This window comes from Microtus oregoni, unplaced genomic scaffold (genome assembly GCF_018167655.1).
Source record: "Microtus oregoni isolate MIOR12 unplaced genomic scaffold, Mior012 000042F_ref0000377, whole genome shotgun sequence".
NCBI lineage: Eukaryota > Metazoa > Chordata > Mammalia > Rodentia > Cricetidae > Microtus > Microtus oregoni.
The window spans coordinates 9,343,525-9,357,013 of NW_024543209.1; the positions used below are offsets into that span (position 1 = coordinate 9,343,525).

Here is a 13,489-nt window from a genome sequence, read left to right on the forward strand (position 1 = left end):
GCCTTTTCGTTCCCAACAGGGAAACGAAGGGAAAAGGCTGCTGAGGGGCTTGGGAAGGTGGAGGAGCTTCGCGAGATGGACCGGAACTGGACTGGGATAGCGCTGGAGGTGCTGCACGAAGGACCCGAGGATCTGAACGAGGTCTTCCCTGAGGCTTTCAGCAGAACGCCGCTAGTTGCCCCCAGGAGGTCGGGCAGGCCATGAGGCGTGCCCAGGAGAGCGGGGGCGTGGTTAAGGCGGGGCTCTGAGATGGGGGCGTGGTTATGCGGTCGTGGGAGGAGCCGGGGCGGGAGGTGGTGCCGCGGAGGGGACCGGCGGCCCGGGCGAGAGCTCGCCAGCCCCGCCGCGATGCCCCCGCGCCCAGGACGCCTCCTCCCGCCGCTGGCCGGCCTGCCGGCCCTGGCCGCGCTCCTTCTGCTGCTAGGCTCCCGTAAGGGCGCCCGAGCCCAGGAGGTGGAGGCGGACGGCGAAGCCGAGCAGGACCCGCACGCCAAGCACCTGTACACGGCCGACATGTTCACGCACGGGATCCAGAGCACCGCGCACTTCGTCATGTTCTTCGCGCCCTGGTAACTGCAGCTCCCGCAGACCGGCGGGACCCGGACCGGGGGTCAGGGGAGGGCGCGGGGCCGCGCGGGCCATCCGGGGGGCGTGGGCCGTTGCGCCCGGGCCTCGCCGCTGACGTGGCGCTAGCCGCCGGGCGGAGCGCGAGGAAGGGCGGACCCCGAGGGGGAGACCCGGAAAGGCCTCTCGGCCCCGCCACACTGCTGGAGCCCAGACCCCCCACCCCCACACATATATACATGCTCGCGCGCGCGCACACAGGCACACACAAGTCCTCTGCCCAGCTCCCCAAACTTCCTGTGCTGGCCGGACGCGGTGGGAGCCCGGCGACCACGTGCCCTCGCCCAGAGGGTCCTCGCTGCTGGCCCTTCAATATTGGGTTGGATTGAAAAATCTAAGGCCCTCCCAAAATGTGACTTCCCACTCTGTGTGTCGAGGGTGGGAAGAGATCACCTAGGTTGAGGAGTTGGGGTTCCCCGACCCCAGGGAGCCCGGAGTAGTGCCAGTTCTGGAGTCCCCGCTGCACGCTGGAGTGGACAAAGCTGTCTTCTGTCACCTCCTCGTCTTTGCTTATTTGGGGCCCCGGTCAGTTGGGAGGAACAGTGTGAGGTGGAACAGTTTATGTAAAAGCCCTACACCTTCATGCTTCCATTCTCCGGTTGGGGCTTCCTGGTGCACCCCGCTGCGTTCTCCAGAGAACTGTACCTCAGGAATTGTTCTTGACATAGCAGTTCTTTCTTGCTGGGCCTAGATGCTTAGAGAAGAAAGTTCTCTCTGGTCTAGAGCAGATAGTGTTCAGAGCGCAGGCCGCTTGAGGTGTGGGTATATGCTGGCTGTTTATTGTTGAGCAAAGTACTTTTCCCCTCGCTTGCTCGGTAGGGGCCCCTTAAGGAAAGGGGGCTAAGCGGTTAAGAACAATGTATCTGTGGAATGCGACTTATTCAGTGATTGTGCCTTCCAAAGTGGTAGAAACTTCCTTTTTTTAACCCTGCAGTGGGTTATTTTTGCCTTTCAACTCATTTAGGGTTACATTAACTTCTAAGCGCCTGGCTCACAGCCATTATCTATTAAGAATCCGCGAATGGATACATTGTTTTGCGAGAACAGCTGACTTGAATCTGTAGCTTCCAATGAAAGAGAAAATACTGGTAGCCTGCAACAGCCAGTGGGTGTCAATAGTTACTCTGCAGGAGTATTCTCAGAGTAGTGACTCCAATTAAGGACACCACAAGACTTAACTGGGGCCAATTTCAGTGGAATAAATCTGCGGGGTTTAGTTTTACAAGGATAATCGACGTGCAGATAGAGTTAGGTTCTCTGCGGTGCTGGTGGAGTTTTAATTTTGGAATATTTCCAATAAATAACCAGCTAGTCTTTGTCAGTCCACGTAATAGGTATTGCATAAATTCTTTTTTTAGTTGTATTTAGGTAGACACTGCTCCCCAAGGTGAGCCTTTATTTGTTTGCTTCTTGCTACTCTGCTAAAAATGTCAGAGATGAGTAGGCGCCCACCGTGGCCTTTGAAAGCTAGACGTTTGTTTTGAAAGGAGGTTGAGACAGGACCTCTGTGTGGCTACGTTGACCTTGAATTCATCATCTTTTTGTTTCAGCCTGTGGAGTGCTAAGATGTCAAAATTAGACTTTTAAGAATGATTTGAAGCTCAAGAAAGAATACACTGGGTCTCGGCCCCACTTCTCAGGTTGCGTGCCTAGAATGTTAGATGCCTACGTGTGATACTGGGGGCAAGGACACCGTGTAACGAAAACATTGACCTGTGTCTGTTTGTTCTAAGCTTGGTGGCCGCAGGATTGTCCTGCTGTTGATTTTTTGTGCCAGCATCAGAGCATGGTGCCTATAGTGGTGCCAGTTTTTGGGTCACACTGAACCTGGGGACAGTAAGGTCAAGATTAAGGTTAGGTGCCTTTGCTGTGACTTGGCCCCAGGCCACCTTCTAAATGCAGCTGGCTGGCTCAGTAGTGCTGTAACCACAAGGACTCTGAACCAGAAATGCCAGCTCGATGGGACTGTAAATTCATCGCTGTTCTTGGGTGCAGAAGGGTGTGCCTGCTTGGTGACAGCCCCAGATGGTCAGTTTAATTTGGGGTGCAGGGAACTAAATTTTTATCCTTGTTTTTAATAATGTATCGTCATAAGAACCTTTTCAAGGATGCAGAGGATGGGCCCAATTGTAAGACGAGGCAATCAGATTCCTGTAATGTCAGAACTGCCCTTGACGGTCCTTGTGGCCACCTCAAGGCAGTCACCCTCCAGTCACCCGGCAGCATCTTGTAACTGGGCTCTGCTCCACCATGAGAACCAAGCCAGCTTTCTTTGATTAAGCCCCAGATGCCATGAGGAGCAAACAGGAATGTGGGCCAGCTGGGGAGCAAAAGTCCATGTGCCTGATTGTGTACACACTTAAGGAGTCCTTGGATCTCAAACCCCTCCCCCCCCCGCCTTTCTTCCTTACTGTCCTTTCTTCCCCAACCCACACCTTGCTGAACTAACTTTGCTGAATTCACAGAAGTTAAATCCTGCAATACAGTTACATTGTGTGTGGATTTTCACCCCATTCATTCTGCTGGAGTTGCCAAGCACTTTGCACACCAAGTATCTGGACAGGACTGTGCTGGCTTTCTTGGCACTTATACCAGATACATAAAAAGAATACTGACAATCTTCCAGAAAAAGGGAATGATGCTGGTTTTAGGGTTTTATTGCTTATATGTTTTATTTTTATTTCTGTGCATGTGTGTATCTCTATGGGTTTGTGTGCCATATGTGTGGATCCCCCGATGAGCCCAAAGAGGGTGTCAGATTCCATGGAACCAGAGCTACAGACAGTTGAGACCTGCCTGGTGTGGGTGCTGGGTCATCTGAAAGAGTAACAAGTGCTCTCTTAACTACTGAGCTCTCTTCAGCCCTATTTTATTTGGGCCTTTATAAAACAGGGATTTGTCTTAGCATCCCAAGAAAGTCCTGCTGGGAAGACACATTAGCTTGAAGCTGACTTCTCAGGACTACCTTAAGATGTTTGTTTTGGAGGTCAGGTCTTCTGTCAAAAAAAAAAGGCTTACCACAGATTTTATTGAGGCTTTACTGAGTCAGTACCAATTATCAGTGCCTGTCTTCCTTGTGAATGAGCATTTTCTTAAAGGAGCCTTTCAGAAAGCAGCACAGCAAGTAGTGACGTTATAAACACACATTACTTATTTATTCGATAAGAGAGAATAAAAAAACAGCCCTGTGCCTTAATGCGCTCATTCAGAACTCACATGTGGTACAGCTTACAGATTAGAGTGCAAGACAGCAGTCAGCACTGCCCTGTAGGTCCTGTGACGAAAGATGCTGATGCTGTAGTGCAGTGCAAAGAGAGGCAGGTCAGGGCCTTGCTGGTATTAGAGATAGATGGTTTGAAGATGAGCGGATAACTAAACTCATGCAGTCAATACCAGATACTTGATTCTACCAATGATTGGAGGGCTGGGGATGTAGCTCAGGCACAGTGCTTGCCGAGCATGCACAAACCCCTGGATTGATCTCCAGCACCACATTAGGCTGAGCGTGGCTGTGCACACTTACAGTCCCAACACTTGGAAGGTGACGGTAAGAAAGGCAGAAGTTCAGAGTTATCCTCAGCTACATAGAATGCTCAAAGGCAGCCTTGGTTACCCAAGACCTGTCTAGATAAATTATATTTTAAGGGTTCTGGCTGGAGAAGGTGCAGAGCTGATTAATCTTGAGATCTCCTTGCATTTGTGTACATTTGGTTATGTAGTAGAAGAGAGCTGTCTTTGTAAATAACTGAGCAGTTTACAGAAGGGCGATAAGCTGCTTGGGAGAGCAGGAGAGACTTCCAGAAACGTAGAAAGAGAAGAGAGTGAATACAAAGTAGCCTGAAAGACAAGAAGACTTCTTGAAGGAAATGATACATAAGCTAGATCTGAAGGCAAACAGAAATCGTCCAGGTGGAGTTTAGTGAAATTCTTGGTAGGGTGCATGTATGCCTTGAGTTCCAGGGGCACAGCAAGTTTATAAGTTTCAGGAAACTGAAATAGTGCAATTGTACTTGTAGGCCGGCTGGAAGTCAAGGAGGTAGTATCTGGACATAGAGGTCAAAAAAGAATGTTAGGACAGGAGTCTGCAAAATTTGATGAATGTGGAGAATGTTGTCATTGTGAGCTATCCATCTGCATTTTGAGAAAAGCAAGGGTGGGGAGTTGATGTGGAGAAGGCTGAGGTAGCAACCTGGACGCCCTGGGACCTGGCGCTCAAATGTGCTCTTCCTCTGACCTCACTGTAGGTGTGGACACTGCCAGCGACTGCAGCCAACTTGGAATGACCTGGGAGACAAGTACAACAGCATGGAGGATGCCAAGGTCTACGTGGCTAAAGTGGACTGCACGGCCAGCTCTGACGTGTGCTCCGCGCAGGGTGTGCGAGGATACCCCACGTAAGTAGGAAGAAGGAGGATGAGTGTATCTCTGTGCTGGGGTTTCCACATGTGTGTCTCTGTTGTTTGTGACCAAGGAATGCCCAAGCTGAACCTGTGCTAACTTCCTTCATAGCTTTGCCCCGCTGAGTGTAAGCAGGTCCCTGCTATTAGGATAAGATTATATTGAGCACTGTTTATTGTAGACGCCTTTTGCATTTTGCATGGGGAAAGCCTTAATCTTTGTTGAGCATTTGCAGGGCAGTGGTGGGATCCAGTTGCCTGAGATCCAGCCCTGGGTGATGTTCCACTTAGTTTTACACAGCCCGTTCAGACTTAATCCCTTTTGATTTGAACTCTTACCACCACTGCCGTTCTTCTTTTTCTTACTGATTTAAGGTCTTTACATCCTCTGCAGCTAGCATGCGGTCTCTTTCTGTTGGGGGGCGGGGTTGTGACAAGCCAGAGCGTAGTAAGCATCTGGGCAGCCACTTGTTCCCTTACTGGGCGTGGGCATAATGGGGTGAACAAATGATGACTGGCTGCTGCACTCTGGATAAATGTCCTCCGGAAACCCGGGTGTTAGGCTGACCAGTAGACTGTGTGCTGTGGGGAGCATACAGAACCTTTAGGACGTGGGGGCTGGTGGTTCACTACAGTTGTGTCCTTGAAGGGGATATTGTGATCTCAGCCCTCTCTGTGTTTTCTTTTGTTTTTTGTTTGCTTGTTTCATGTTTGTTGTGAGGAGAGGGTCTGTTAGGTTCTATGTGGGTACAGACCAAAGGCAGCGAATTCAAGTTACCTCATGGCCCCAATCATCTAAACCAGGGAGTCAAAATACACTATTTCTCTTTCTAAGCTGATGATCCCAGCTCCTTGTTAGAAAGCAACAGAAAGTTGGCCAACAAACTGACTTCTTAAAGAAAAGAGGATGTCTTGGTCCTCTTTTGTTGCTATAATTGCATTGTGGACTGGATAATTTACACAGGAGTAAAGCTGTATCGAGTCTCCAGGTCTGGAGGGTCAAGATTGATAGGCTTCGTGTGATGAAGGCCTTCTTACTCAGCAGAGTCCCAGGGTGGCTCAAGACATCATATAGCGTGAAAGAAAGCTTGCTTATTTGGGTCTCTTCATATAAAATCACTAATGGAGTCATGGCCTTGCAAATATGATCTTATCTAATCCAAATTGCTTCATAAAGATCCTACCTTGTCCCACTTCTTGGAATCTCACAATGGGAACTAATTTTCATGGGTTTGGGTGGGGACAATCAAATTAAAGCACACTGTGGGTGAGTCTTAGGGACTCCAGCCAAGAGGTCGTGGAATTGTTTCTACTGCATCTGCTTTGGGGTGACTGAACTTTCCATTCCTGTCTCTCTCTCCTCCTGAGGGAGGACATGGACTCATGACCAGGCACCGTGTCTGGTGGAGTCTTCCAGAAGTAGTCATTGTGGTGCTGATGCAGGATCTCATAGATAGCAGCCTCCCCTTTCAGGCCCTGTGGCCTGTGGAGGGATGGGAGAGTAGTTTACCAAGGGGTTATGCCCTTCCTCCTGCAGGGGAACTCTTAATAACTTTGACTTTTAAGTATCCGTTACAGTTGGGGTACCAAGTCAAGTCTATGTAATACATAACTTAATTGACTAATCCATAGGATCTGGAGTTAAGTATGGAGTCTGAAGTCTCTGATCGTTAGAGGCAGCGTGGGAATGTGGAGGCCACAGTGGAATCTCAGGTCTGCCATCCATAGCTCTGCAGCACTGACTGTGTCACTTGACCTCTGAGTCTAAGGGTGACAGCAGTGAAGCACAGGGCTTCAGTGGAGTTCTACATTTGAGATTCAGCCTTTCCATAAAGGACTCTGGACCTTCTGGGTGTTAGCGATTGCTTACTGATAAGCACCACATTCAGACCTGTATCAAGTCAGATCTTAGAGAGAAGATCCTGGTGTGTGTACCTTGTAAACAGCATTCACTCACTGCTGTGCAGTGCGCAGATTTAAAGTGAACTGTGGGACTGGGTATGTAGCTCAGTTGGTAAAGCTCAAGGCCATAGACTCTATCACTGATCTGAATGAATGAATGAATGAATGAACTCCTGTTTGGTTTCCTTAAGCATTCTAGAGAAGCCGTTGATAAGTAGCAGGGGAAGAAAATACTCACCTGGTGAGAATTTAGTACTTCTAGGGTGCTGGGACGATAAGAAATGGGTTGACTGTGCCCCCTTCCCCTCTATACTGCTTGCCATACAAAACATGCCACAGGGAGGCTGAAACTGGAGTCACAGTGGGCGAGAAGGATGGGTGTTACCGACAGGAAAGCCGTCTTAACTCTTGCTGTGATAGAATACACCGACTAAAGCAGATGAGAGGAGAATGTTTATTATAGCTCTGAGTGCCAGGTTAGAGACTGTCTTTGTGGGGAAATCAAGGTGGAAAGAAGTTGAAGCAGCTAGTGACATCCCCAGTTGAGTAGAGGGGAAATCTCATCACATCCACAGTGAGGAGAAGAGGAAGAATGAACGCATGCATGATCGTGCTCAGCCAGTTACTCAGTAGTTCGAGATCCCTGGCTTAGGGAATGGGGCCACCCATAGTGAGCATGTTTTACCACGTCAGTGTAATCAAGACAACCCCCTCCCCCCAGACATGCCCACTGATTAAACTCTGGCAATCCCTCACCAAGACTCCCTTCCCTAATGACTGTAAATTGTGTCGTGTTGACAAAACCAACCACTGCAGAAACTTAACAGGGTTCTGTACTGCAACATCAGGACCCCATGGGTGCCACTGACAAATTTAAAAACACCTTGCAGTTTGTATCCTGACTTATTTAGAAAATCAAGTCCCCCTGAGTAAGTCAGACGTGTGTGTGTGTGTGTGTTTAAAGAAATTGGAAATAAGCTGAGACTGTAGTGAATGTGGTCTGAGAGGGATTCCCATGTTGATCAGGGGCCTGCAGAAGTGCCCAAGGACAAACTTTTGTTTGTTTACAGGGCGCAGGGGGGCAGAGTGCTGCGAAGGTGGTTGTATTGAGGCAGGCGGGTATACCTGCGAGTGCTTTTGCTTCCTTTCTGATTATGACAATGCACTTTAGCCTGCTTAGACTTTAGTGTTGTTGCTGGGTGGTTTTCTTTCAGTTAGGTTTTCACTATGTTTCCAAGATGATCCGGAACTCAGTTTCTAGGCCTTGTGCATAAGCTTCACCTGCCTCGGGCCCCAAAGTACTGGGATGTTGAGTGTGTGCCTCTATGCCTAGCTTTCATATGTTCTTTATTGGAGGTACAGTATAGTGCCTAAATCTACTTATCAGACCTCAGCTTTTCCTTGTGTAGATGGTCCCAGACTTAAAGATAGTTTGACTTGCAATCCTTCACCTTCGTGATGGGGCAGAAGCAGCCCCATGCAGCCATTCTACCCACCGCTTTCAGCACAGTAAATTACAGGAGACATTAAACACTGTTCTGGTATCAGGTGACTTTACCCACCTGAGGCTCCTGTGTGTGCCTGAGCACTTGTTAGGCTGGCTAGGATGTTTTTTAAGTGGTCCAGCTTGCTGTTGTTTTAACTTAGGATGTGCTGTGAGGATGTAAACCTACTGTAAGCTTAAGAGAATTGTCTCTGGGAGCCTGAGGACGCTGGACATCTGCTCAAATGTTCTCCATAAGGTCATTCTGTCCTTCTAGCTGCCAGAGATAGCCAGTGGACTGTTCTTCCCTTCATTTCTTGATGTAGGAGAGGGAGCCTAGGGTCTTGCGTGTGCTAAGCGAGCACTCCTCAGTTCTTTCCCAGACAGGGCTTTACTGTGTATCCTAGGCTTGCCTCAGACTTGCTGTCCTCCTGTCTCAGCCTTTGGCAAACTCCGCCATGTAGTTTGGTTTCCTTGTGTAGCCATGGAACTTCATTTAAAGGGAACTTACCTGTCTGTTAATGGGCTGGATGTTTGTGTCTGGGAAAACATGCTGACATTCTAACCCCACTGTGTTGGTACTGGAGGTAGATGCTATTAAGGGGGCTCCGAGAGCTCTCTTGGCTTTCCTGCCACATGAGGACACAAGGAGAAGGTGCCATTAGGGAACCAGAAAGCCACTGTAGACATTAAATGTATTACTCTATGAATTTGGACTTAGTCTCCAGAGCTATAGGAAATGAATTTTTGTGCTTTGTGGGCTGCCAGGCCAGTCTTGGTGTGTCACTGAAGCCCACACTGCCTGTGACACTACACTACATATCTGAGTTGTACACACCCTATCTTAAAAATCTGTTTCTGAACATTGTGCATCACCTCACAAAACCCAAATCATCTCCGGGAGGTGTTAGAGGGCTCCTAGTCCTTGCCTGCATTTCTCCTTCTGACAGGAGCCACACGTTTAATACAGTCTTGACAACTTCTGTGAAGCTTTTTCTAAGGCATGTTATAACGGGAGTGATCCAAGACCAGCATGTGTGACATTCATCCTCTGGTGATGTCTTATACTCACCATCAGAGGAACTGTTCCCTCATCTCTGCAGATTCCGCAGAGGCCAATGAATAGAAGATTCTTGTTCCGCGGGGATGCAGGGGATGCAAGCGGAGCTCTGGGGCTGAAGTGAATGTGGGGGGAGGTAAGCAGATAGACTGCAGCAGCTAGAGGGCCCTGACGGTTGGGATCCCTCAGGGACTGACTGGGATTCCATCTGCCACGGTGCTCTGTAAACACACCTACTGCAAAACTGTTTTGTCTACGGCAAGCCTAAGCAAGGCCCGCAGGCAGCGGGAGCAACAAGGAGGCCAGGAAGGATGCGGGGTGCTACCAGGGTGAAGCCTGGCCGAAGTACTGAGGGCAGGTTTAACTCACAGCGTGCATCTGTAAGTTTTCACCCCAGTTGTATTTCCCTTGAAGAACGTTGGAAATGTGTGAAAGTTTAGGAGCTTGGGACAACTCCTGTAACATCGGTTTTGATTGCCTTTGAAGTCCTGTCTGAGTGGCAGATGGGTACCTGGCTGCAGCCCCTGGCGGATCCGTTGCTGTTTCCCTGCATGGGTTGCTCTTAACCCAGAGCAGCTTTAAACTTGTACACTTCTGCTCTCCCTAATCTGTTGTTGTTCTTTCAGCCTGAAGTTTTTCAAGCCTGGCCAAGAAGCGGTGAAGTACCAGGGTCCTAGAGACTTCGAAACACTGGAAAACTGGATGCTGCAGACGCTGAATGAGGAGCCGCCTGTAAGTGTCCCCTCCTCCCTCCCTTTACAGCCAGAGGCCAGGCGAGGTGAAAGCTTACAATTCTTTTTGAAGTTGTAAATAGACCTCTCCCTGTGCTGCTTCTGGCTGACTGAATGAGTCTAAATTTGCTCAGAGGAGCTCACAGCACTCGAGCATGTTCTCCTTAAGTACGAGATACTGAGTAAATGGGAATCATTGTTTTTAAATGGTGGAATTTCCACAGCATGTTCACTGGACTGTGGGGAGCTTCCTGTTGTCAGGACAGCTGTAGATTTCTGACTCACTGTTGGGAACAGGCGGTTCACCATACTGATCCCCTGAACTATTCTTGGTTTCCTTGGGCAAGAACCTTGGGGATTAGATTCTTTTTCGTTTCTATCTACAGTTGTCAAGTGACTCTTGTGTACTTCACTGTTTCTCAGTGTGTAGCCCAGGCTGGCCTTGAACTCAGGTCCCCCCCCACTTTCCCATCTCCCCAGAGCTGGCATTATAGCCATGTGCCACCATACTGAACGTCTCTGCTTTTGTTTCTGATTGCTCCTTTTGTAGCTCAATAACTTTATCTTTCATTTGTCTACTTTTTCCTTTAAGTAGTTTGCCATGATTGTCTTGGAGTTCTATGAATTTTTTATATGAGTGTTAGATGTTTAGTAAGCTATAATAGGTGTTTTACTCCGTGCTGAGTTGTGTAGATGGCAGCTGGGACAAGCCAGCTCACAGCCCTTGGAGGCTGTCTCAAATGGCTTTGTCATGGAGGCCGTCCATAACATTTATCTGCCTTCATGCTTTCCGGAATTATTTCATTTAAGCTACAAATATCATTAGCGTATAGCAGCCCGCCGCATGGTGACCGTCCTTGGCAAATGGTGGTGTTGCCTCAGATTTATGGGCTTACTTTTCAGTTTTCTTTACGCCATTCAGGGGAAGGCAGGACTGCCAGGTTGGAGAGGAGCCTCTTGCCGTCTCCAGGTTCCTGTTCAGCTAAGCACCTGTCTCAGAACTGACTGATAAATAACCTGAACACAGTTCTTCATAGGAAGATATTCAAACATGTACGAAAGTGCCATTTTTACTGTTTTGCCAGCCTCGTCTCCCTCCTGATCCCTTTCATCCATCCAGAGCTGTCACTGGTAAATATTCAGGGCACAGACACACACTTTTGCTGTGTAACATAGGCACTGTGTCGCTTCCACATGAGTGCAGTGAGCACCCATGCATCTGACCACCTGGAGACAGGCAAGACCAGTGCTTTCTCGTGTCTCCAGCTCCCGGAGCTCACTTGGGCTTGCTCCTGCTGTCTGTCCATAGTGTGGCTCTTTTCCTTTGCTTCTTGATCCTCAGCTTTCCAGGCTTGTACTGGCTTTACTAATAATGTAAAACTAAAAACCCTTAGTAAATGCTCAAGTGTTTTCCTTCTGTTTGTGTGTAGGCACCATCAGAACACTGTAAGTGTTATATACTAAGGCTGCTACGGAAACCTTCATTTTGCTCTAAATCATAATGATGCTACACAGTTCCTTTAAGGGTCCTTCTGTATGTGGATGGTTACATGAGGGTAGGTAGACTTGATGGCTTGTGGTGCCGTGTTGGTGGGACTGGAAAAGTAGCCAGCGTTGCATTGTTTCCCATCTCCGACAACTGTCAGGGCTTCAGGAGTTCTGAGTACAACTGCAGTGGGAACAGGTTACTGAGGGCTCTGTATTGTGTGTCGGAGCTGTACACCGACTGTGGCTGCCTGTGGTCCCAGCACTGGGTTGAGCTCCACCTCTCACTGGTGCCACTTTCAAGGGTGTGTGACCCTGCAGCTGTGTTCTTCACTCTGGATGTCCCAGATCATCAGAAAGTTGCTGCTTCCTTTAGTGTTTCCATACCTCACATTTGAAACCACCATTACTGTGTCCGTAGTATCGAGGAGCTGGCCTCATTTTAGGTAACCAGAACCCACAAGCTTGTGGGTGAATTTGCATCTTTGTCATGCCGAAAAGCTGCAGGGGCAGGTGGGGTTTTCATGTAGGTTGAAACAGTATTGTTTTCTCTATGAAAGTTTTTTTTTCAGAGGGGTGGGCAAGATTTTTTTTTTAAACACTTGAACCACCACATTTATTCAGTCAACAAGATTCTTGAGTGACTTACATTCCTGGCAGTGTGACATCCAAAACTACCTATATTTTTCTTTTCTCTCTTTTTTTTTTTTATTGATTTTATTGAGGTATACATTTTTCTCTGCTCCCCTCCCCTTCTGCTCTCTCCCATGGTCCCCATGCTCCCAATTTACTCAGGAGATCTTGTCTTTTTCTACCTCCTATGTAAATTAGATCATGTATGTTTCTCTTACAGTCCTCTTTGTTGTCTAGGTTCTCAGGAATTGTGAATTGTAGGCCATTTTTTGTTTTTTACTTTGTCCAAAAGCCACTTATGAGTGAGTACATGTGATAATTGTCTTTCCGGGTCAGGATTACCTCACTCAGTATGATGTTTTCTAGATCCATCCATTTGCCTGCAAATTACAAGATGTCATTATTTTTTTCTGCTGTGTAGTATTCCATTGTGTAAATGTACCACATTTTCCTTATCCATTCTTCAGTTGAGGGGCATTTAGGTTGTTTCCAGGTTCTGGCTATGACAAACAATGCTGTTTATGAACATAGTTGAGCACATGTGCCCTTTGGATATCAGTATGGCAATTTCTCAGAAAATTAGGAAACAACCTTCCTCAAGACCCAGCAATGCCACTTTTGGGTATATACCCAAACGATGCTCAATCGTACCACAAGGGCATGTGCTCAACTATGTTCATAGCAACTATGTTCATAGAAAATTTTAAAGAGAAGGTAATAGTCTCAAAAAAACTTTTAAAATAAACTTTGCACAAATAGGCCTACTAATGGGATGCTGTGTCCTGTATTTGATGGCAGGTGGCAGAATGGATGTATGTGGAGGCCTGGCTCCAATTGGGACGTACAGGCTGGGAGGGCTCAGCACAGATGTCTTGAGGGTTTTCATCTTCAGTGTAGGAGAGAGATGGCTGCATGCTAGAACCAGTCACCTAAGCTTCATGTTTAGTGTCTCTGAGCAATAGAGGCTCTCAGACAATCACCAGGAAATATGCTTTCTTGTGGAAAAGTTTAAATATGCACATTTTTGAGGTGCTGTAAATTAGACCCAGGGCCTTGACTCAACCAGGTATCCTATCCCTGAGCCATATTCTCAATCCCAAATAGGCAGTCGTTCTATAGAGTGTTCTTTTTTTTAAATTGCATTTGTTTATTTAATTTGTGTCTGTGAGCATGT

The 13,489-nt window shown here is 47.8% G+C and overlaps 1 protein-coding gene across 1 annotated transcript in view; it reads left to right on the forward strand.

Annotated features, from left to right (window-relative positions):
• The window catches only part of Txndc5 (thioredoxin domain containing 5), a 27,823-nt gene continuing 14,334 nt past the window's right edge, over positions 1-13,489 (forward strand). The window contains exons 1-3 of the mRNA XM_041632712.1: positions 1-569; positions 4,869-5,018; positions 10,093-10,198. Of these exons, the coding sequence (XP_041488646.1) occupies positions 250-569; positions 4,869-5,018; positions 10,093-10,198 (576 nt within the window). The 5' untranslated portion in view covers positions 1-249. The remainder of the gene's footprint in view (positions 570-4,868; positions 5,019-10,092; positions 10,199-13,489) is intronic.